At 37.9% G+C, this 26,140-nt stretch overlaps 1 protein-coding gene across 1 annotated transcript in view; it reads right to left on the bottom strand.

Moving 5' to 3' along the window:
* Positions 1 to 18,422, bottom strand: part of NFASC (neurofascin) — a 103,654-nt gene extending 85,232 nt beyond the window's left edge. The window contains 4 exon segments of the mRNA XM_032217196.1: positions 3,049 to 3,171; positions 3,876 to 4,072; positions 4,915 to 5,020; positions 18,266 to 18,422. Coding sequence (XP_032073087.1) covers positions 3,049 to 3,171; positions 3,876 to 4,072; positions 4,915 to 5,020; positions 18,266 to 18,359 — 520 coding nt within the window. The 5' untranslated portion in view covers positions 18,360 to 18,422.
* Between the last annotated feature and the right edge of the window lie 7,718 nt (positions 18,423 to 26,140).

Genomic DNA, 26,140 nt, shown 5'->3' with positions numbered 1-26,140 from the left:
TTGAGATGCTTTCCTTTAATATGAATCTTTTCAATATGATCATATCAAGTGTACAGTGAAATTTATGAAAACAATATATAGGGTTTTCATGTAAACATGAGTTGCTTTTGTAGTCAATTAACAGATTTTGTTCCCTTGTTATCTAGCCAATGTGAAAAAGAAGATATTTACAAATCTAGAAGGTAAGGCAAAATTCAAATTTCAAATTCAAATTTAAGGAATTTATATGCCGACCAATCCCGAAGGACTCCGGGCGGCTTACAGAATACATCTCTAAAAGAATGAAAAATTAAAAACAAAGAAGAAGAGCAGGTTAAAAAAGACACATCATGCACTCAATCTAGGCGGGGCTGGACCTAATTCATGAGGTCAACAGCTCCAGGCCTGCCGGAATACCCAGGTTTTAGTAGCCTTTCGGAAGGCTGAGAGAGTGGGAAGGGTCCGGACCTCTGGGGGTAGATCGTTCCATAGGGCCAGGGCAGCTACAGAGAAGGCCCTCCCCCGAGGAGCCACCAGACGACATTGTCTGGTTGATGGCACCTGGAGAAGGCCCACCCTGTGTGATCTAATCGGCCGCTGGGAGGTATGTGGCAGAAGATGGTCTCGTAGATATCCGGGTCCTAGGCCATGTAGGGCTTTAAAGGTGATAACCAGCACCTTGAAGTGGGTTCGGAGACTGATAGGGAGCCAGTGCAGCTCGCGGAGAATAGGTGTAACATGGGTGTATCTCGGTACACCCAATATCGCTCGCGCGGCTGCATTCTGGACCAGTTGTAGTCTCCGAACACTTTTCAGGGGCAGCCCCATGTAGAGTGTGTTACAGTAGTCAAGTCTTGAGGTGACAAGGGTGTGGGTGGCCATTTGAAGTGCCTCCCGGTCCAGGTAGGGCCGCAACTGGTGGACCAGGTGAACCTGGGCAAAAGCCCCCCTGGTCACAGCTGACAAATGATGTTCTAGTGTCAGCTGCAGATCCAGGAGGACACCTAAGTTGTGAACCCTCTCTGAGGGGTGTAAAGTTTCACCCCCCCCAGGCTTAAAGATGGAATATCTGGACTATCCTTGGGGGGCAACATCCATAGCCACTTGGTCTTGTCAGGATTGAATGCAAGCTTGTTCCCTCCCATCCAGGCCCTGACAGCTTCCAGGCACTGGCACATCACTTCTGCCACTATGCTGAGTTGGCACGGGGCGGAAAGATACAGCTGGGTATCATCCGCATATTGATGGTATTTAATCCTGTGCCGGCAAATGATCTCACCCAGTGGCTTCATGTAGATATTAAATAGGAGGGGGGACAAGACCTAGCCCTGTGGCACCCCATATTTAAGGGGCCTAGGGGTCGACCTGTCCTCCAACCAACACCGATTGCGACCTGCCCGAGAGGTAAGAGAACCACCGTAAAACGGTGCCTCCCACTCCCACCTCTTCCAGCCGTCGCAGAAGGATACCATGGTCAATGGTATTGAAGGCCGCTGAGAGGTCAAGGAGCACCAGGATAGAGGAATGTCCTCTATCCCTGGCCCGCCAGAGATCATCGGTCAGTGCGACCAAAGCAGTTTTGGTGCAATAACCAGGCCTGAAACCAGACTGATAGGGATCTAGATAATCTGCTTCATCCAAGATCCGTCGGAGTTGGAAGGCCACCACCTTCTCAACAATCTTCCCTAAAAAAGGGAGGTTGGAGACTGGACAATAGTTTTGGAGAATAGCTGGGTCCAGAGAAGGCTTCTTTAGGAGGGGTCTCACCACCGCTTCCTTCAAAGGTTGCGGGAAAGATCCCTCCTGCAGAGAGGTGTTCGCGATCCTCTGGAGCCAGCCTCGTGTTACCTTCCTGCTGGTCAAGACCAACCAGGAGGGGCAGGGGTCCAGCAAATAGGTGGAGGCACTCATTGCTCCCATGGCCTTGTCCACTTCCTCAGGAATGACAAGCTGGAACTCGCTCCAAGAAATCTGATCAAGGCCCTCCCTTGGCATCTCCGCTGGTACTATACAAGTGGAGTCAAGGTCCGTCCGAATCTGAGTGACTTTGTCCAACAGAAACTGAGCAAATTCCTCAGCCCTTCCCTGCAAGGGTTCCCCTGCATCCCTCCCTTTCAGGAGGGAGTGGGTTATCCTAAACAGGGCAGCTGGGCGGGGTTCTGCGAATGAGCACATTTTGCCGCCCGTATCGCCGCTAAATAAGTCCTAATAAAGGCTCTTAGTTGTGTTCAGTCGGATTCGGACTTACTAGCCCTCCAGTGTTGCTCTAGGCGTCTCTTTTGGCGCTTCATCTCCCAGAGTTCCTCAGTAAACCAAGGTGCCCTCCTGGATGCACTGCCGCGGAGAGGCCGCAAAGGCGCAATCCGATCAAGTGCCTCAGCCGCCGCTCTATTCCAAGCAGCGACCAAGGCCTCTGTCGGATTACATTTTTTAAAATGTAAATTAACTCTTGCTAATAACTGTGATCAGCCAGCCCATTTATTTATTGGACAGCTTTCAGGGGGCAGGGGGATGAGAACACACCAAAGAAGTACATTTCAAAAAGTGAAATCCTACATCTATCTCTATCTCTATCTCTATCTCTATCTCTATCTCTATCTCTATCTCTATCTCCATCTCCATCCATCCATCCATCCATCCATCCATCCATCCATCCATCTATGAAAAGTATAATGCAGCAGTTTGGGACAGAGCTGAGGCAAAATGTCTTGGACCAGCTCTATCTGTGTCTCCAACTTTTATTTGAATAAAAAGCAACAGCTACTAACTGAAAATATGTCCTCCATATTGCTTTTGAGAACATGGAAGGAAGGAAAAGGTAGGTAGATTATTGCTTTGCAGTTATATCATAGTTGGCAAACTTGTCCCTTCTATATATGTTATACTTTAGCTTCCATTAGCCTCTTTAAACCTGACAAAGATGACATCCATCTGGAGGCATAGCTTTTGCCATGGTCTAAATACCTTATATATGGCGAGTATCCACAAGGAACAATCTTATATATTCAGCCTAAGATGCCATCACTTCTCATCTTAAATACAATACACCTAAGTCATGGACAGACTTACAGCTACTCATCCAAAAGATAGCAGGGGGTGGTAGTCCAGGTGGAGGATTGCATGCCAAGATAAGTGAAGCACCTTCGTGAACCTCTTGAATATCCAAATTTTCCTTTGGCCACAAAGGAGATTCTGAAATTATAAGCCTTGTAAGAGAAATTGCATCTACTCATGTATTACATTTAAAGAGAATGATTCAAGAAGATTCCTTATGAAATGACCCTGGGATAATGAATAATGGCCAGAAAAATATTTTCAGTGAGAAATTAGACAAGATTCCAATGAATACAGAAAGTCTCTCATGAATTTTTTTTAAAAAAACATTGAAACAAGATAGAAAAAAGTAGCACAGGAATATAAACTTCGAATAAACAGATCCCATTTATGAGCAGATTGGAAACAATAAGCTGTTGGTGAAAGTAGTGATGCAGGGGAGGAATCCAACATATAAGAGAATGGCTCCAGTTGAGTGATCAAAGCTATCAACTTGAGGTTTTTTTATTGCCCCATCCCAAAATATGCTTAGGAAAGGGTTCTTAGAGTCATGAATTATACATTTACAACACTACAAAAAATTTATGTTGCTGCAATGGAAGATGGTTGCTATTGTTTTATACGTTGCTGAAATAAATATATAATGCTAAAAAGTCTCTTTCGTCTATTAGTAATCAACAACACTGTATTTATTAAACTGTACATGAGCTTATTGCATGCCAGAAATTTTATGACCATTCTAAATACAAAACAAAGCCCTAGCAAACTAAACCATATCCAGTAACAGATAAAGTTATAGTAATGCACAATGAAGTTAATAATTTGTGTTAAAGTATACTCACTTGAAACATGGAGGAATATTTTGTTGGAAATAGCTGTTCCGTAGTCATTCCGAGCAAAACACTGATATTCTCCCTCATAATCCTCTGGCCTCCCACCACTGCGGAAGTCAACTATCAGTGTACCTGACCAATGCCTCATGGTTACTCGCGGGTCCTTTGCAACATTAAAAAACTTTCCATTTCGTGTCCAGGAAAACCTGTAAACAGAATTGTACCAAAGGTTAGTAACCTGGGTCTATTCAAGAACAGCAGCTTCTGTTGCTCTACGATGTACAGATTATCTGAGATCTGTTAACTTCCTATGCAGTCATGGATCCTGAGTCCTACAACTTGGATGAAATATAATGCAGAGGTATTCACCCTTTTAGGATTTTAATGGTATCAAAGACGATTAGAGATGTAAACTACATTTACACCGTATCTATATTTGATGCTTATCAAAATAATCATGGTATGGCAATTTTAAATTCCAAGATGCACTTAGAAGACCTAGAGAGCTATAATGATTATAATCGAACCTTTATGATGCAAAGCTACCACAAAACACTCCAGAAACACTGTGATTATGTATAACTATTTGAGACACTTAGTATGATAAATGACATACACTCTTTTAACAAAACAATTATTTTATACTGGAGTGAAAACACTTGTTTCTGTCTGCTCTAAGCCACATGATCCATAAGCATGGATCTAGTATTAGAGAAAATTTTTTCCATCTTTGCTCATCATAAAGTGACTGCCAAAATAACGTAACCATGAATTCTACATAAATCCAGGCCAGTGGTGGGTTGTCAATTTTTTCATTACTGGTTTGGGTGTGCGCACGTGCACCCTTGCGCACCATGCTTTTGCGCACGTGCAGAAGTGTCCGGGTGGGTGGGCGGAGCCTCCCACCACCGCTAGGTACTTCTGGTTCGCCCGATCCGGGCCAAACCGGAAGCAACCCACTTCTGGTCTAGGCACAGCCATTTTTGTAGTGATACAGTAATCATTCAGATATTTGTTTGTATACTATTCTTGAGAAAATAACACTCACGTGGGTGTGGGGTTGCCTTTCGCTTCACACTCAATGAATATATTATCTCTTGGATCTACAATATAATCCTTTGCAGACTGCTTTGTAATTGTAGGAGGCTGAGGCACTGCAAAAGCATATATAAGAGAGGGAAAGAGAGAAAATGAAGGTAAGAGGAAAAAATACCTTTCCATATAATATCATTTGAAATGCAGTTGCTTTTTATTTCACTCAAACTTTTCAAGTCATGTGTGGGGAGAAAGATGGAATGTACATTTAAAAAATATTATAAAATAAAGCAAGGCTAATCTGAAAAAAAAAAGCATTGTAAAACCTGGTCAGTATTTTTCGTAATCTCATTAGGAAAGCTGTAATGGTCTGTATTGCTGCCAACAAACCTATATGAATCTATCTTGTTTAAAGGAGGTTTTACTAAGAGGAAGTCAAGAGTGCAGCATACATATTCATCACCCCAAATGCTCATTTTCCTAATTCTAGAACAGAACAGCTGATCCTGTTTTCTTCTGCAGAAGTACAAGGTAATTCTCAACTTACAACTGTAATTGAGCCCACAATTTCAATTGTAAGGTGAGATGGATAGTAAGTGGTCACCATGAGACTGTGCTCAATTTTACGACTTTTTTGCAACAGTCATTAAGTAAATGCATCAGTCGCAAAATGAGCGTAGTAGTCATTAAGCAAATTCTTCATGTGATATGGGTTAGGTTTTTTTTTTTTTTTTTTGCTGAAAACCAGAAGTAAAAATGCCATAAGTCATGGTTATGTGACCTCTGTGTGCTGCGAATGGTCGTAAATGTTGGCCAGTTGTCAAGTGTCCAAAATGTAAGTAGCTTTTTTGAGTCCACCACCTATTAAAAACAAAGCACACAACTGCACAACTTTTGAATACCTTTTATCAATCTAGTAGATGAGGTCACAAATCGCTCCCATTTTTGTTTAAACTATTTACCTGTAGAGTGAAGTAATTTTAAAAACAAGCTGATCTTCCTTGACTTTTCTTGGTGACTTATAAGAATGTGACGACTCATTCAAGCATTTCCTGTTGTCTTTCCCCTTACTTCAACAAATTTTACCTGTAGTCTGGTTGGTTCTTCCCTCTTCTCCACTCACCCCCATGGTTGTGGCTCAAAAAAGCAGTGTGAACTAACCAGTTACTTATTAAGCACATCTCTCCTGTCTTTTGGACAGAAAGTTTAAAGAAGAAAAGAGCAGTAATTATATTGATATAATTATGTTTATATTTCAGACCAAGAAAAGTGTCACTTCTCTAAAGAACAAAAATGTAGATAAAATATTTTCCCCTTTAATTATGATCCACTTTGGAATTCTGAAATTCAGATACCATAATTGCGAGGTTTTATATTTCAGAGCTTTAGTTGAATATAAAGACCAATGTTTTATTCCAACAAGTTAATAAGAATCTACTTCAGACTTGTTAAACACCATACAGGTTGCTGCTATACCCAGGTTTCTTAAAATATAGAAAATGTTATTTCGGGGAGAGAAAAAAAGGTCAGAAAATAAGACTTACATGTATCTTGAATACTTGCTGTTAATTCGAAGGTGTAAGCACAGCAATAAAAAGGGAGAAGAGAGAAACAGGAAGTGTTAATCTAAATGTTTAGATCTAATATTAAATACCAAAAGGAGTAAACAAAGCATGCCATTTTAATGAATATTAATATTATTAGCTTTAATATATTGCCTCGAGTTCCTGTGAAGAGGAATTAGAGAAAACTTTAAAAAAAAGGTGGGGAATGACACAATTAGCAAAATAAATACATACAAATATGAATATGTTCTGACAAGAAGAAATCTACTAAAGACTATTAATGGATAGATTTAATTCATAGTCTAGTTCAAAGATGTTTCTGTAGCGTTCTCCATCTAGTGCCCTCTAAATATGTAGGATTACAATTTCTTTAATCCTCAACCATTATAAATTTTAATATCTAGGGCAAGCCCTCACAAATGCTTAAAATATAGTATTTTAAAGATTTACCTATGCTGGAAAAAATCCTTTATGTGGCTTAGAAGTGTGGAAAAATAAGAACTTAAAGACTATTCCACTTTCTTGTTTAGTTGGTCATATTTCTGGTAGTATTAAAATGCAATTATAAACAGTATTCAAGTGATTTATAACTTTTATGTGATGCATCATATGCCACTGTGAATTATCCAGGCATCCTTCTTCACATGGGGAATTTACCTATGACACAGAAGTCTGCACCCCCAGAAGACCTCACCATATTGCTGGCTGTATTTAGTCACATCTACACAATAACCATGAGAAAAGGTTTTAACTATATACTCTTGAATACCCATGTTCCACCTTATTTTATCTTAGGAAGATATTACATGATACCCTCCAGTCACTAGATAGAGTTCAAACCAGGGGTGGGTTCCTGCCAGTTCTAACCTCTTCTATAGAAGAGGTTCCACAAATCTACCATGCCGTTTAGAACCAGTTCCAGCTCCGTCCCCCTGCAAGTCCGCACGCTTGCCCCGCTCACCGCTCACTGATTGGCTGGCTCACCAATCATCCCGCCCACCTCTAAGAGTCCTATCTAAACTTTAAAGTCTTAAAGCTGTCAAGTTTGAACATCCCCGGGGGGGGGGTTCTAAAGGGTTAGGGATGCAAGGGTCTTGTAACTTGACAGCTTTAAAACTTGCACACTTCAATGCCAGAGTTCCTGAGCCAACATGACTGGAGGAGGAATTCTGGGAGTTGAAGTCCACAAGTCTTAAAGCTGTCAAGTTTGAATACCCCTGGGGTTTTTTTCTATAGGGTTAGGGGTGCAAGGGTCTTGTAACTTGACAGCTTTAAGACTTGCGTGCTTCAAATGCCAGAGTTTCTGAGCCAACATTTTGGTTGCTAAGCAAGAGCGTTGTGAAGTGAGTTTCACCACATTTTACAAATTGGCCACGCCCACCCAGTCACATGGCTGGCAAGCCACTCCCACCAGGTCACATTGCCAGCAAGCCACTCCCACAAAGCAGGCCACACCTACAGAAGAGGTTCTAAAAACTTTTGAAACCCACCACTGGTTCAAACTATATATGAAAAGGAACACATCAGTTGAAGCTCTATGAATTTTTAAAAAATGATATAACAGATACACCTGTAAGGGTGAATTGGAAATCCCAATGACAGAATGAACTTAAAATAAATAAAAGTTTGCAATATTACCATGAGTACCTTTTTTATTTTCCTTGCACCATCATTGAGGTAAATTGCATTTGCTAGTGGTTTGTTCTTATGAAGTCAAAACAACTTATAGGGACATGCTGTGCTTCTCAGAATCTGGAGACTGATGGGATGGTTCATACATTATTCACTGATGCTAATGTCCCTATGTATATATGGCCATGTATAGAGAGTACACAAAATGAAAAATTCTCCTGGTTAGAATCAAAAGGCTATGAAGTCCTATAGGATTCCACAGTGGTTTCACGAGGCAAGTAGGTCAAGGTTGGAGAGTGTTGTAGCTTAAATTGTCATACATCCCACCTTTTTGGTCCACCCATCCACAGGTATTTTCAGGATTTGCTTTTCTTTTCTTAGTGTCTTTCCCATTCTAATTAAATTCCCCAAAATAACTGTGTTTCAGTCAATGTCCATACCAAATATGTATGGTTTGGTTGAAACATGAAACATACAACCCAGCTATATTGTACAGAGTATGGCTAATTGGTTTGCCAATCTCTAACCCCATATACACATACCTATCACATTATAACTTTTCATGATAGATGTTATACAGAAAGCAGAAAAGGAATAAGAAATACCGTACTAAGCCAAAGAATTGGAAAGCAGAAAATACACACACATTTACTTTACACCAACAAGATTCACTATGCCAGCCTGTATGATTATCAAAACATATTGTTGAATTTTCTTAAAGCTTTCTAATTTTTTACCTATTAGGAAGTTCATATGGTATTTATTTAATGACAGTTCTAAAGTCAATGAGATAACATTTCCTTTTATTTAGCGGCGGACAAATTTATAAATAGATTTGTCAACCTTTTTTCCCCACCCTTAACATTATTTCTTCCTATATTTGTCTACAATTGTTTCTTACAGTCTGCATTAAAATTTGCATGTATGGTTTTTTTCATTATTATTATTTATAGGCCGCCCTTTTCCCTGAGGGGACTCAGGGCGGCTTACAATTTATGGGGAGGGGAATACAAGACAAGACATGAGACAACACATAAGTAAAAATAAAACACAACATTCATTCATCATTCGGGTGGGGATGGATTAGAATCTTTATCCCCAGGCCTGACGGGATAGCCAGATCTTGAGGGCTGTGCGGAAGGTCTGGACGGTGGTGAGGGTGCGAATCTCCACGGGGAGATCGTTCCAAAGGGTCGGAGCTACTACTGAAAAGGCTCTCCTCCGCGTAGTTGCCAGTCGACACTGACTGGCGGATGGAACTCGGAGGAGGCCTAATCTGTGCGATCTAATAGGTCGTAGGGAGGTAATTGGCAGGAGGCGGTCTCTCAAGTACTCAGATCCACTACCATGGAGGGCTTTATGGGTGGTGAGTAGCACCTTGAAGCGCACCCGGAGATCAACAGATAGCCAGCGCAGCTCGCGGAGGATAGGTGTTATGTGAGCGAACTGCGGTGCGCCCACAATCACTCGTGCGGCCGCATTCTGGACTAGCTGAAGTCGCCGGATGCTCTTCAAGGGCAGCCCCATGCAGAGCACATTGCAGTATTCCAGCCTAGAGGTCACAAGGGCCCGAGTGACCGTTGTGAGAGCCTCCCGGTTCAGGTAGGGTCGCAACTGGCGCACCAGGCGAACCTGGGCAAATGCCCCCCTGGTCACAGCCGACAGATGGTGGTCAAAGGTCAGCTGTGGGTCCAGGAGGACTCCCAAGTTGCGAACCCTGTCTGAGGGGTGTAAAATTTGGCTCCCCAGCCTGAGTGATGGAACACTAGCCAAATTATTGTTAATGCTAATTTCTCCTTAAATACTTGTTCTTGTGCATACTGCTTTTAGAACTATTTCCAAAACTGTTTTGGTTAATTTTTAATCATTATATGCTTTTATGAATGCATGTCTTTAGTATAAAAATGTTTATGTACATTTTTAAAAATATTATGTCACAACATTTGAAAAAAGTGAAATTTCAGAACCATTTCAATTTATGTTTTGCTTCAGAAAATGCCTTACCTTACCTTAACACCTATGTTAAATTGATTCCACAAATTTCCAGCCCCATTCTTAATTTTGCAGAAACTAGGCTTATTCAGTTATTTACACCATACAACTTCAACCCATTTTCCCATTTTTAAAATCTCTATGATTTTTTATACAGCATATATTTATATTGTACTTTAATTGTTTTAGCCACCCAGAACCACATTATTGAGATGGGAATCCATATAAATCAGTATAAATAAATAAATACAAACAAATTGTATACATGCTTGCATGTTTGAGTCTAGAGTGAAAACATGGCTGGGACTAAAACCAATAGGGTCTGAGGCTATTCTTTTTCTTTTTACACCACTCCCATCTCTCTGATTCCACAATATTTTATTTCATTCTTGCAATTTACCATTTTTTCCTCTGTATTTGCCACTTTCTTCTCCATCTGTTCAATGCCTCCCTTTCTGTCTATCTCATTGCCTGAAACTAGGTTGAGGTCTGCATGAAATGGAATCATAGGGAGCTTACATTTTATAATGTACATTATCAATGGTTGATATAATGAAATTAGTCCATGGGAGTGGCATATTTCTATGATGTGATATATATCTTGTCCTTTTGTCTTTTTTATTCAAATATGGTTTGCTATATAACAAATGCCTTCTAAACTCAACAAGTTTCCTGATTCAACAGTTTAATATGCAGATCCGATACCCTACTTTTAATGGTAGAAATATTCTTTAAATCATATCCCTACACTACACCTGTATGCAACACTAATCTCCATGAAGGAGGGAAGCTTCTGGGGTCAGAGAAAAAGAGATCATTTGCCCGGAGAGTAAGCAATTTGCACACTTATCATAAACCCACAGCAGCTGTGACTATTTATACACCACCTGCTCAATTTATAAAACCTGGAGCCTTTCACGCTTACAAAAAGGAGATGAATTAATTAGCTAACTCTCTGCCATGAACAATGGGCGGACATGAGAGGACTAAGAGAGACCAAGCACTTTCTCTGTTAAATAAAAGGAAGATTAAAAATCCAATTCTCTGGCAGCCTTCATGAAGGGAAAGCACACCATAGAGACTGATATCACCAAAGTGAGAGAAGAAAATCTTTGAAATGGGTCCAGCTGGATAAAAACAGATGTTTGCCATGTTCCTTAATGTCTTCCACTGATTTGGGATGACGAGTTTCTGATTCACTCTATTCTAAGGTTCTGTGATTATAAACAATGCTTCCAAGTATTGCTATAATTTTTGTCCAGTCACTTTAATGAAAGATCATGCATACAGTCCATATTAATATCTAGCAAACTTGCCAAAATGTCACTAGGTCAACACAGACTGGTTGTTCAATCTTAAATCATGATTTTTACTGTTTAATCTTGTTTGGGGAAGGTTACTTGAACCTGAACCAAGAGGATTGATAAAAGAAGGGGGAGGGTTATAAATTAATCTGTCCTAAAGCAACCATCACTGAGAAATGGTGAAAAATAGATGGGAAGAGGGTCCTTCCCCCACCCTCACAGAAAAGTCATTAAAAGTATATTTTGAAAGTGAATCAAAGCAATTTTTGTCACTATTTAGGTTTCAGGTCTCTACAATTAATGGTTAAATTCAGAATTTATTGGCTGCTTTTTTTCCTTAATATATGTGATACATCAATTTATTTATTTATATTTTTATTTATCAGGTTTACGTACCACCCATCTCACTTTCAGAATGGCCCCAGGCAATTTACAGCTAAAAGCATAAAAAATGTGTAAAAATACAATACATCAGTAAAATGGAAACCAAGTAAGAAACATAGATAGAATAAGTAAAAAGGTGGGGGTGGGGTTTCAATCCCGAGGATTGCACGCCACTCGGAGAGCCCATATGAGTTGGGAGTTGGTAGAGTCAGGTCTTCACGCTGAAATATCTGGAGAGTGGGGGACCACCTCACTTCTGGGAGAAGAATATTCCAGAGCTCAGGGGCAATAGTACAAAGGGCTCTCTTCCTGAACCATGCCAGTTGAAATTCTTTAACTGACAGGGGCCATAACATACCTTCCCTGCTTGACCAGATGGCCAGGTTGATATGGGGGTAAGATGGTTCCTCGGGTAACTTGAACCCATGCAATGTAGCACTTTAAAGGTAATAACAACTGAGAGAAAACTGGCATCCAATGCAGACCACACAGCAAAGATATTACATGTGCCACCCTTGGGACACCCAAAATTGTTCATACAGCTGCATTCTGCACCAGCTGTACTCTTCAGAGATATCCCTGTATACAGTGCATTGTAATAGTTCATAAAGCATGTGACCAGGGCATGAGTGACTGAGAGAAGGCCTCCTGATCTAGGAAGGGCTAATTGGTGCACAACACAAAGTTGAGCAAAGCCCTCCTAGTTGTGGTTGCTATCTTCTCCTTAAACAAGAATGTAGGAGGACCTCCAGATTGTACTATGTTTGTCTAGGGCAGTGCAACTGATCCAAGACCAAAGATGACAAAGCTCTGTATACAGATGAGTTGAATATAGCCATCTTTTTGTCTCACTGGGCTAGTAAGATATGTGAGAATCCCATCTATGTCAAGTATGAGGGGGGGAAAGGGAGAAAAATAATGCAATAACTAAATAAAAATGCTCAGTGCAACATTCATCAAAAGCTTCAATTCTTAAACTGCAAATACTACTTCTAAAATGAAATTATGATATGTGCTAATAGTTGTAACCATAAATCTAACAATTTTCAGAAAAGTTTAATATTATTTAGTTTCAGTATTTTTAGCTGCTGGAAATGCTTACATAAGTTATACTATAGAAAACATAGTGAATATTGTATACTTTAAATCTTGGCCACTTTAAATTAATTCAAGTATTTTTCTCCTATGCTATTTTTCTACTATATAATTACTTGGCTATCATATTATGTGCCAGGATGATAAAATAACTTTCAATGTTTATCAAACCTGTCCAATGTGCAGTACAGATTTAGGATTGTTTGGAGAACTTCTTATCAAGAGCTGCCAGGAACCTCTAGAAACAGCCTGCAGACTTTTATACATGTAGGGGATAAGGAGACTAGAATGAACTCCCTTCCCCCCGCTTGGGAAGCTAATTCAGTCTATCTTCACAGCTGGCATAATAAATGATCTAATGGTAAAATATTTAATTATTTGCTGGATCGTATTTAATTATAAAATCCGACACTCAGCATTGTCATAATTTTGAACAGTTATTAAATGACGGATTGCGAGTTGAAGACTACCTCTATACCTATTCTTGGGAAATGATTGCTGATGACACTCTTCATCACAAGCATAAAACATGCTACTCTAAACAAAACATCACTGGCTCATGAAGACTCTGGATAAATAAAAGAGGTACTTTTAATGAAATCACATTTTGGCTGACAGCTAAGCTCAGAAACAAAATTCTGGACAAAATTCAATGAGCAGTGAAAATCTGAAAAAAAGAGAAATATGCATGCAGGCAGTAGCTTATTAAAAACTTGGTTTATATCACTTTGTGAGGTATTTTTTTTTAAAAAAAAGTTAGATACATTTATTTAATAAAATCAGCACATCAATATGAAATAAAATTGATCAATAAATGTCCTTACGATGAAGGGAATGCCCCATGGCATATTTGAAACTTATATGAAAATAATGCGAAAAATAATGCCTTTTATATATATCCTACATGTTAGCAAAGTCCCAAAGGAAAGTAAATTGTACTTAAGATATGCAACTGAAAATCATGAAAAAGACAATGTTATGAATTAAAATAGACATCCTTCCTCTCTCTTCGATAAACAAGGAATCTCGAAAAAAGACACAACTGATGAGAAGCAAGCCATATGTAATTTTGGATTTCTTTTTTCATTAATAAACTAGTGTTATTTTTCTCATGTTTCTTAATGACAGTTATCACTCAAAAGAAAACAAATTAACGAGCCTTTTTTGATCATCAGAGAAGATCACCTATATAGACTCTAAGGATTAAACAACATTAATTCAGTAGAGTTTTAGTGATGAGTGATTTAGCAAAAAGCTTCCTACTGGATGGCAGAACAAAGAACAGAAAATACTTAAATCAACATTAAGAAAAACCAATAAAAGTAAATCCATCTTTTTCTCATAAATAAAATCAGAATTTTATGTGTGTGTGTGTGTGTGTGTGTGTGTGTGTGTATGTATGTATGTATGTATGTCCGTCCGTCCGTCCAGGAAAACATTTTTTTCTTGTGGAGGATCATATTTCTTCAGAGATGCCAGACTTTTTGAGGAATTGGCTCACTCTACTTTTTCATATCTGCCCATCAAGGTGGCCAAGAGAGACATGCCCAACTCCATTTATTAGGAATTATCATATGGCAGGACTCTGCCTGCCTCTAGACACCACATTGAACATTTTGCAGAGATTTGAAGTTGTGGCTGTTTTCCCAGGGACCAGGGACCATTGGACAAACCACCCTCCCCCCCCCCCACTATTGCTGAATGGTGTTTTGATTGTTGGTTAGAAATGGTCACTTTTTTATGCAGCATATATTTATATTGTACTTTAATTGTTTTAGCCACCCAGAACCACATTATTGAGATGGAAATCCAGATAAATCAGTATAAATAAATAAATAAATAAATAAATAAATAAATAAATAAATAAATAATACATAAATACATAAACAAATTGCATACATGCTTACATGTTTGAGTCTAGAGTGAAAACATGGCTGGGACTGTAACCAATAGGGTCTGAGGCTATTCCTTTTCTTTTTACACCACTCCCATCTCTCTGATTCCACAATATTTTATTTCGTTCTTGCAATTTACCATTTTTTCCTCTGTATTTGCCACTTTCTTCTCCATCTGTTCAATGCCTTCCTTTCTGTCTATCTCATTGCCTGAAACTAGGTTGAGGTCTGCATGGAATGGAATCATAGGGAGCTTACATTTTACGATGTACATTATCAATGGCTGATGTAATGAAATTAGTCCATGGGAATGGTAATATTTTAGAGGCCAACATTGTCCAGTGCATCTGACCAGAATCTAAGGCTGCTAGGTAAACCCATTTCTTAAGAAGTATGTCTATTAATCACAGAGAGACCTACTTCTGAATGAACATGTTTAGAACTGTATTGCAAAGCAATCCTACTCACTCTCTCAGTGGAGAGTAAATCCCACTAAGAAAAATAAAACTAAAGAAACTTTATCCTACCGAATTAAATTTGTTAGCCTATATGGAGTTGTTATAAAGAGCCTTCAATTAACTTAGGTGGTTACAAAGCTGGCAGCATGTATGAGCGTTTTGCCTTCTGACTTTATTGTAGTAAAAAGAAGTTTAAATACAAAACTTTGAAAACTGCTGAAGTATAGCTTTTGCTAAAATAAAAAGCTAGAGAGGGACAGAGGAAAAAGTCCCAGTTATTGGCCATGCAGTTATTATTCAGTAGTAATTTTTTCCATATTACAGTGCACTTCAACAGTTAATTCCTTCCAATACTCTGTGCCATTTCAGTGCTACAACTGTGGCACTTCTATGCACAAGTGTCATTTATTTATTATTATTTTAATAAATAATGTACAATCAATGTACAATTATACATGTACAATTAAAACATTGTAACATCTGTTGGTATTTCATTGAAATAGCCTTGTCTACTTGCCAGTTCCTGCAGCACTGAAGTGGAAACATTGCACAGCCCTCATAATGTGATTTTGGAATGAGTTAAATTGGGCTAAAAGGTTTATTTGGGATTTCCAGGTAAGAAATGGTGAACTGAATATGGCTCTGTTAAAAGTGAAGCCAGCAACCTTGGTGGAAGGAAAAGCCAGTCTTCATAGTTCCTCACTGGATAAGGAAAAGAAATTGCTCTATATAGTAGCTTCTCATGAGGAGACCATAAGATAGTAGTCTCTAGTGGGTTTAGAGCTCTGGGAAATGAGTGCATAGTGATATTTGCTCAAACCATGTTTCTATCTTTTAAAGGGCATTGGGTCACATACTTCCTTTTCTAATAACTTTCAGAAATTGCCAATTGCCAATCAATCTCCAAGCTCAGACACTACAAAAAGCTAGTGCAAATAATGATATAGTTATTCTATTACCACACACAAAAGACAGAAATCAGGAAGAAAAGGAGAGGCACATTCCACAGCTATCATTCTCAACCCAAAATAGTGTCATTTATTAGGTACATTATGTTTGAATCAAATTTTATTTTGACAGATGATATTATATGTATTTAAAATTATTTCATAAATTAATATTCCAGGGCAATTGATAAGACTGTTATTTCCTAGATCTTTCTAATCAAATACAATGAGTTATGGCTCTAGGAATTACCTCAGATCTTCAGGGGAATGAAAAAACACAACATTCTTGAAAAGTTAATACTGGGGAAACATGAAAATTTCCTCAATGTTCTTTCTAAATCTGAGCTAGGATATGATGGCCAGTGTCAAGATTAGAACAAAAAGGAGTTCCAAATAAAATCTTAGTGTTCCATCTAGGGATAGAAGATTTGTTTATTATTGTTTTCTCTCTCAGTTTGGATCAGGGGTGGGTTTCTCATCCCGTTCCAACCGAACCGCCGCTGGCGTCCTCGTGCACGCGTGCAGTGCACGCATGCGTACTAGGGTCTGTGCGATGCTCCAGCTGCTCCTGGAGGATCGCGCAGGTGCTGTATGTGTCCTGCGCATGCGTGGAAGCGCAGAACTCGTCAAAACCGGGTAAGGAGCACGGGCGGGCGGGTGGGCCCTTCGCTGTTCCCGGAAGTTACTTACTTCCAGGTTCGCCGACCAACCGGTTCACGGGGACCGCCACGAACCGGTTGAAACCCACCCCTGCTTTGGATTCAATAATTATGGTAAAGAGAGGCTGGTTTGCATTACTTGCAAAATAACTGTTCAAGATGAGGAGCCTGCTAAAAAGGCTTCAGTTTACATAACCTAGATTTGATTTATCTCACAGATCATCACTCATCCAGAACCATTTTTGGCACTTAATATGTTGATCATTAAATATTTCAACCATCACAAACAATGGCATATTGAAATAGGAAATGGAATGGAGCAATCATGCTATATTAGCTTTTCCTAATCTTGATGCCTGAGAAATGTGAGAATTTCAGTTCCAAGAATTTCTCAACCAGCACAGCCATTAGTGAGAATTCTAGGAGTTGGTCTACATATCTAAAAGTTGGAGATTAGATTATGCAGAAACCCAAAATACATCGCGATATATCTTCAATCAATGTCCATATACACGAATTAGCCCCCATAGTTTCACATCTTGTTTATAAATAACCTAAGGGCAATTAAGAAAACAAAGGCAAAATTAAAGTCTGCCAGAAGTCAGTACAGGACTAATGAAATCATACAGTTTTTAATAGAAGTCTCACCATCACCATGTACAGATGGTGTCACTTTAACATATCTCAAAAAGTATATTTACAGTTTCTTATGAACTTTGGCATATGTACTTTTCAAAATGCAGCAGATAATTCTAATTTCCAGGACTCCCTAGCTAAAGGATAAGCTTTGCCATCATCCTCCAGCTCAGAGGAGAAATATGTACTAGGCTTTCTGATAATATTCTAGACTGCGTTGGTTTCTGAGGGGTGAGATCTTTAAAATACTGTACCTTCTTCCTCTAAAGAAGCTATATCTCAAAGCTCTGTTTGGTGTCATTCTAAAGATGGAACTGAATTCTTTTTAATATTCATAACTGCTGGTCACCTTCATCTTGATCAGTAAAAAACAAAGCAAGAGTATGCTTCATTATATTTTCTAAGTTAGATCAGAACTAAGACAGGTCCAGTGATGTATGGATTCCATGAAACTCTGAACTGCTTTTTAATCAGAATGGTTTGCTGAGATTTCTAAATCTCTCAATTTAGTTTATTTGAGGTAATTAATACTACACCTTGAACTACACTCTACCTTGAGGAAGAAAGACAACTAAGCAATGGTGCAGTGGTATACTAAGAGTATCCCTAAATTATCCTTATAAAACTATGATCCGGTTCATTTATATTGAAATCATAGTGACTGCCTACTTAATGGTAGATGATTATGATTTCAACTCTTCTCAAGATCACTGCTCTTCCTTGGTAGGTTACTCATGATAGCATGCCTGAGAAGCTTGATGAAGATGAATTGATAAAATATAAATCAGTGAACTTACGATCCCGTGGGACTTCAATGGCTCTGATGAGGTTATGAAGATATGAAGCGAGCACCACGACCATATAGGTTAGGAGATACCTTTGAATTACCATGTTGAATATTTGGCTAAGATTCTATGTCCTCAGTTTCCTCCAAGAAGGCAAAGTGGTGCCTTTACTGCTGAAGTATACCAAGGTGTTTTGAATTACTATAAAAAAGAAAGAAAGAAGAATTAGTAATCTACTACTACATTAAAATTCATATATGCCTCATTTTCCCCGTAAATGTTTGCTGGAATGAGACAAACTAGAACAAATTACACAATCAGTTACTTTCTTGATCTAGGATAATTCAGATGACTACATCCAGTTATCTTGAATGTTCTTTAAAAAAAACTAAGCAGAGGTAGGTATGGTTAGTATTTAAATTCATCAAATGTAGAGTTCTTAAACAATCCCTTCAGCCCAAGACATGTCATTTGTGTATAGAGGTACTGCACAGTACACAGTACAATTGGTCATTTTTTGAATAAATGAAAATGATATTACTCATGTTAATAGGAAAGAGTAAGGAAGAATCATTTTTGTGGAAGGCTGTGCACACTAATTTCACTGGAGCTTTCTTTCAAAAATTCCATGAACTTATCCCATCTACCATCCCTGCTAGTATCCCACTGTTAAAGTATTAGTATTTCTTTGAAAAAAATGAGTATTATTACCAGTAGCAAGAATAAGCAAGAAGAAATGTTCTCAAATAACACCTCTGTAGTTCTTGCAAGTATGCAGTTCAACTCTTTGTGCAAGCAAATTATCTTTTCCTGCACTGATTTTTCTTCAGAGCTAGTATGTCCCTAAAAATGCCAATGCAAGTGAACTAGTTCACTTCCCTTTCTTAATTGATTAGAACCTTCTAGTCAGCTGGCAATTGCTGTCTGAAACTTATCAGACCTTAATGAGTTTCAAACTGAAGGCTTTTAGTGTCCTAAATACTGTATAGGTTGGAAAATAATATTATTACCATTTATTACATTATATTTGTGAATGGTCACTATACAAGGCAGCTGCTAAATGAGGACTACTTGTAAATGGGAACAGGTTCCAATGGCCAAACAGATACTAGCAGAAGATTATTCCCCATGTTTTTCTCCATTCTTTTCCAATTTCCAGAACTGCTTCACTTTGTTATTTAAGAACAAGAATGCTACCTCTGCAAATATTTCATCAACTTGTTGATTGCTTGGGATGCAGCATACAGGATAGGCAACAATAATTAATATGCTGCTTGAGGTCTGAGAAGTACTGAAAGAAAGCTCTTTTGCTGGATGAAACAAATGTTGCCAACTTATTTGTGGAAACATTAACATTAAATTAGGTCCAAATGCAGATTCTCTAAAACAGAGAAATTTAAGTGCTGCCAGCTGCACCGGCATCTTCTTATAAGCAGGCAATTCACCATTTTCCTAAGAGTAATTTGCTGCCATGCTTGTGCGAGTGGGTAGTTTGTACTCAGGAGACACACAAAGTGCTATTTGCCCACAGTTGACATCAAATCAGGACACAGCCCACACTGTCCCGACCTTTACTGTTCCTGAGTCTGAAATTCTACCCACAACCTTAGTAATGCAAAATGATAGCATTCTACAAAGATGCTGATAGTGCAATTGATTCAAAAAAGCACACATCATAATCAGTACCAAGAACCCTTTTCATAATCATTAAGATGCTGCTCAGGAGTGGCATGACCTGGCATGCAGACAAGTTTCAAGGAAAAAGCATCTCGATGCAGCAGGTTCTGGATGCAAATTTCAGGTGGAAAACTGGAAACCTTTTAAATGTGTGCTAAATATAAAATGCACAGTCAATTTCTTCTATGGGTAAATAACAGGCCTATTTAAACTATATCCTGACAGAAGTATCTTCAGTGCAGACAAATACCTGCCAGAAAACCTTGGAAAAGCCTTGACGTACCAGTTCCACTACTTTGAAGGGTGGATCCAATGTATATTGCCTCTTTGGATATCTTGCATAGGTTTCTTTGGCCCTATCAGGTAGGCTAGATTAAGAAATCAATGGCATATTCACCAGTGTTATTGAAATAGAATCTTGCAATCTGAATGTATTCCTCCCCCCCATCTAACACTATCTTAATTTGAACAGAAGGGGTGGGAGGCATTTGTTCATTATTGCTACATATTTTATGCTACATCTGTGAACTTGATGGAAATTCCTCCCTCCCACCCTTGGATCAATTTCTAGCAAAACAAGCTGCAATTTCATCTCCATTAAAAGGTGATTAAAAACCACCATTTCCCCCACCTGAAATAATCTCTCAATATATTATCAAAATAATTGTGAAGATTGCCCGCAAAGAGCTATAACTTTCAATGGTTTTTTTTTTTAAGTATAACCAAATGTATATATTCTGAAATGAGGTGGAATGTAGCCTGGATTCCTAGGAGAGAGGGACTGATTCCAGGGGACCAAGAGACAGTGAAGTTTAGATAATTTGGGTTGGAGGAAAGAGATTTAAGATTACTCCTCCTTAGCAATTTTCACAGTATATCTTTGATGGTGCAAGTAGTTTGGCAAGATTTCTGTCTATAGGTGAGGAAGTATAAAGGAAATTGCTTGGAAACAACTTTATGTATCTTTCTTGGTTCTTGGGGCCTGGCAGTAAACTTTGTTTGATGCTGTTTTGCAGGTTTTTTATAATCACCATAGTTCTATGTACCAATAAAGATACTTCACTGAATCTCTCCAATCATTCTTGTCCCTAATGTAAAGTATTCCTCTAGCACATTTTTCAAAACAAACACTTCCTATATGATTAAAACGTACTGTGGATTAAATTGCCTCCTTCAAGAGATGCAGCATTATTCTACCAATTCTGAAAGGAAAAGGATGGTTTTGTGACACAGAGAAAAGATGGAAGGAATAAGCTACATCACTGCATTCCAGACGTTCTTATGATTGTAAGCCAATGTAGCAATGCAAGACAAATGGAAAGGCAAATGCTACATTTTAGTTAAAATGATTTTGTGTACTGCAGGACAATTAAAAAGTAAGTTTTCTACTGTATTGTTCATCTATCTTGTTTCTAAGTAAACAAGGATCATTTTTAATTACAATACGTTGAATTTGTTCCTAGGTAGAAACCATTTAAATAATACATTCAAGTTTCCACAGGCTGAGAAATTCTCTATTCTCCAACATTTGATATGATCCGGGAAACCGGATGGGGTGGGGAGACACCTAATGCCATATAGTTCATGGCAAATTATATTTAGCTTTGAATTAATTCATTTCCAGGATCTGTGTGAATAATTAACATGCTATTAAAAAAGAATCTAAAAGTAATTTCATCTCATCTGGGTACTAATTATAGTTCCAAAGCAAAAAATCCACACACCAGAAAAATAGATACTAAAATAACAACCAGCTGAATGAATGTATTTTTTTTCCAGATGCAGATGGTGAAGCTGGAAATACTAACTGGATTCCTTTATTCTTATAATCAAAGCTTTCCTTGTCACAGTTAATATAAATTAATTATGGCTATCATTAGAGAACAAGATCTATAAAAAGTCTAAAAATATTAAGCCACAATTACATAAAGATACATATGTAAGGTAGGAGCAAACTTAGGCAGACAATGTCCCATGGAACTAAACACTATATTTCAGATGAACATAAATCACAAATTATTGTAAGGATCACAAAAGGAGATGCTACCAGAAAAAAAGGGTAAAATGGAACGAAGGAAGGAAAGAAAGAATGAATGAATAAGGGCTATCATACGTAGGCTAAAAAAGATCCATATAACAATTAGACAGCAGCACAGAGACATAGAAAACTTTACTTCATCTCCACCAAATGATCAACTGAATTTCCATAGCCAGGATGTGACTGACATCAAAGAAATAGTAAATAATTACATTTCCATAATTTGCTTGAAGTATTTAGGAATAGTCACACATGCCATTAGCTTGAGGAAGTCCACTGTGATATGCTGTTGCCACTGAATTAAAATCTGCCAGTGCCATCCTCAAATTTTTCTGCACCAAGGGAAGATATTATATTCCAGCTGCACTTAAGCTCTTTCAGGCTATGCTGCTAGCCCATCTCCCTATGGAGCTCAGGCTGGGCCTCTACCTTCTCATTCCATCTTTTTGGAGAGGGTACAATCTAAATTCATCAGAGCAGCTAGCTGCACACCTCATTATGTCCCAAAGGCACATCTACTATGTTGGAGACAGGTATGGTAGAAGTTGAGTCAAGAGTGTGTCTAACTTCCCCTGAAATGAGAGATTATATATGTATTAGAATGAAAATGTTGGTCAAAAATAATTGTATAAAACTAGCACTGTTTAAGTAGCATATATGCTATTTGTCTTGCACTTTAGTTTCTATGGCGGATGAAACGCTAGGGCGGTCACACTGTGTTCTTATTTGTAAATAATAAAAAATATATTTTTTAAAAAAGAGTGTGTCTAACTTCTATAAGTCTTTAATTAAAACTGAACTTTGATCCTCAAGGCTTAGTAGCATTAATTCTTCTGGACAATTTTCAATCCATATGAATAAAGGCTGTTGAATCTAGTATTTTAAATTTAAGCTACTTTCCCTCCTCAATTCTTATGATGAAATGCGATCAGGTGAAATAAACCCCGAAGGAAAAGATAAAAGATATAGAGCAGCAAGCAGATCTAAGGAAGGCTCTAGACATCCTGTCCCCAGTATACAACTGATACACTGTCATTAAAACACCCAGCCATTGGAAAGCTTTCTCTCTTAAACTTTAATTTGTTTATTATGTATTAAGATTGTGTGCGTGCGTATGTGTTGATTCATAGGGCATTCTACTTGCACTAGTTTTGACCATAGTAAACTGAATTTATAATGAAATAAATAATAAATAAACAATAAATAAATAAATATAAAAGAACTAAAAAAACTAGGAAAGGAAAAAAATCAGCTTAATAACTAGTTTATTAATAAATATCCTATGCTACTATAACATTATCAGTAAAATATTACTGAAAACAATAAAATCTCTGAATATATTGCTACATCCTTTGATTAGTGAAAAATACTGCTTTTTCAAAAAAATCACACTTTTTTGACAATCTGAAATAATATCACACTGGCAATTTTGCAATGTGATTCTTTTAGATTCCCACAGGAAAGTCACAGGTTGTGAGATTGAGGATATTGAGCAGCTGAGTGAATTTAGATTAAAAAAACGGAGGAACAATCAAGAATTACTATTTGGTGGGGCAGTGGTCCTACAGGCCACCAAGCCAAGTAGAATGTAATTATTAATATGACTAAACATGAATATAATGATAAATTATTAACCAATTTATAAATTAACCAATTTTGTTATATTTAAGTACAATGACAATAAAGATTATACTTATATGAACATGAACAATACCTTCCTGGACGATATTATAAAACTTTCAGGGAATAGATATATATAGTAATAATGTGGCAATTTAATTACCCAGATATTCACAGTCATCTTGCAGGCTTTCTTATTTTCTAGAAAGTTGAAAAGAGACAAATGGATAGACTGTTCCAGATCTGAAACTATGCAATAACAAAACTATATTAAGAGACAAAAGCAGTGTGAATTTTATGAAGAAGTAATTGTGGGATTCAAGGTACTACAGAAAAAGAAACTGAAGGATGGACCATATATACATATTTTAGGAGAACCCATTTAACAAACTTTAAAGTACTAATGAGATTCCACAGGCAGAAATTGTCAGATCAATGAAATAGCAGGAAAGTTGAAAATGTCTTCAAGAAGGATGCTGGAAGTATAAATTCATAACTTTTCAACACACACACACACACAAAAGGAAGCAGGGCAGGAATCTACCTGATCTGCATAAACTGCTTTTAACTGAGCAAAGAATGAGAAGGGGCATACTGTGTTTCCCTGAAAATAAGTCAGGGTCTTATTTTCTTTTGACTCCCGAAATAAGCACTTGGCCTTATTTTCGGGGAGGTCTTATTATTTTTGAGATGCAGGAGACGGCGAGCGTGGTCACCTCATGGCTGCTGCTATGTTGCAATATTTCGGGGATGGCTTATTTTAGCACATGCGCTCAAAAGCCCAATTGGGCTTATTATCTGGGGAGGTCTTATTTTCAGGGAAATGGTATAGAAGAACTGATTTAATCACAAAGTTATTATCTGCAGGAAAAAAAGATAGAATGCTAAAGAAATTTAGGCTTGGGATAGAAATTAAAGCAAAAGGTTAGGGGTGGCTCTGCCAACAGAGAAATCACAACAGGGAATGGGCCTTTTGCTATGAGATAATGATAGGATAGTATTGAATTTTTACTATAACTCATTTCTAAAAATAACAAAAAACATACGGGATGAAAGACGTGATATACCGCATTTGGAAATCAAAGTAATAGAAAAGTTCCCAGCATATTAGAACTTCTCAGGCCTGTTCTGTATTCTGTTTATTGAATCAAGAAAAATTCTAGAATCTTCCTAAAAGTCAAATTGCTGCATTAGTTCCTACTTCCATTTTATATTGTTCATAAATCTTGTTTTGTGTCAGATCTAAGGAAGCTAGCCAGATTTTTGCAATAGTTGGCCTCAGGCATCTTGGAAAAGGAAATGCCAGAATATCAACCAGAACTAGGTTGGGAATCACACTCTACCCAAGGGCTCAAATTGCTAAAAAATCTTGATAGATTAGTGGTATACAAAATGGAATTAATTGATAAATGTGATGGTCTGACCTAAAACTATCTATATGGATACTGTCTAGCCAAAATTAAGAACAGCTTTGGGACATTTACTGAATGGATGGCACATATTGCTTCAGAGACAAAATATGTAGTCAGAGCTACATCAACAATCACAACAGAGCATATCTATAGAAGAAAACCTATTCGTAAGATGAGTAGTATGTATGAACATGCAGCCCATATACAGGTAGTATTTGACTTATGACCACAATTCAGCTCAAAATTTCTGTTACTAAGTGAGACAGTGGTTAAGTGAACTTTGCCCCCTTTTACAACCTATCTTGCCCCAGTTGCTAAGTAAATCACTGCAGTTGTTAAGGTAATAACAAGGTGTTAAGTGAATCTGGCTTCCCCTTTGCTTATCAGAACGTCGCAAAAGGTGATCACAGGATCCCGGGACACGACAACCATCATAAATATTAGTCAAGCTAATATTTAGCTTGCCAAGCATCCAAATTTTGATCACATGACCATGGAGATGCTGCAAGTGTGAAAAACGGTCCCAAGAATTTTTTTTCAGTGCCATTATAACTTCAAACAGTCATTAAACAAACTGTTGTAAGTCAAAAACTACCTGTATAAAGAGCTCTCTGATATCTTTGCAAATAGTGGGGGGTGGGGAGCAAAGGGAAGATGGATATGGATAGGAGAGCACCTGAATATCTTCTTGACAAATTTAGAGAAATTAAGTATCTTGTAGCAGAGAAGAGTTTTAATCAGCTATTGAAAGCTATCAGGACATTTTAGGTAACAATTAAGCATTTAATCTTTATTTACATTTGCAGGAGGAACAATAAAATACCAGATGCTAATGTTCCCACAAAGACACTTTGTAAAGCTGCTTCATGGGTTTTATTCATATAATTACAAGTGATTGAACAACAAACATATTCCTGAAGGAGGTTCTTTACCGCATTGTCAGTAATGAAGTACACTGTTAACTGTTTATATTACAAAGACAATGAAAGAATGGTAGACAGATGTTATTTTGGCATTGCCTGCTCTCTCTACATGCTGTGAAGGTCTTAAACAAGAAAGCCATAATGAATGCCCTAAATTACCTAGTGCATCAAGATAGCCTCTTCTTTTTCTTGAAGTTTTTAATGTTAGCAGAAATAC

This window comes from Thamnophis elegans, chromosome 5 (genome assembly GCF_009769535.1).
Source record: "Thamnophis elegans isolate rThaEle1 chromosome 5, rThaEle1.pri, whole genome shotgun sequence".
NCBI lineage: Eukaryota > Metazoa > Chordata > Lepidosauria > Squamata > Colubridae > Thamnophis > Thamnophis elegans.
Note: the sequence above shows the minus strand (reverse complement) of the source record. Positions and strands in the feature narration are given on the sequence as shown.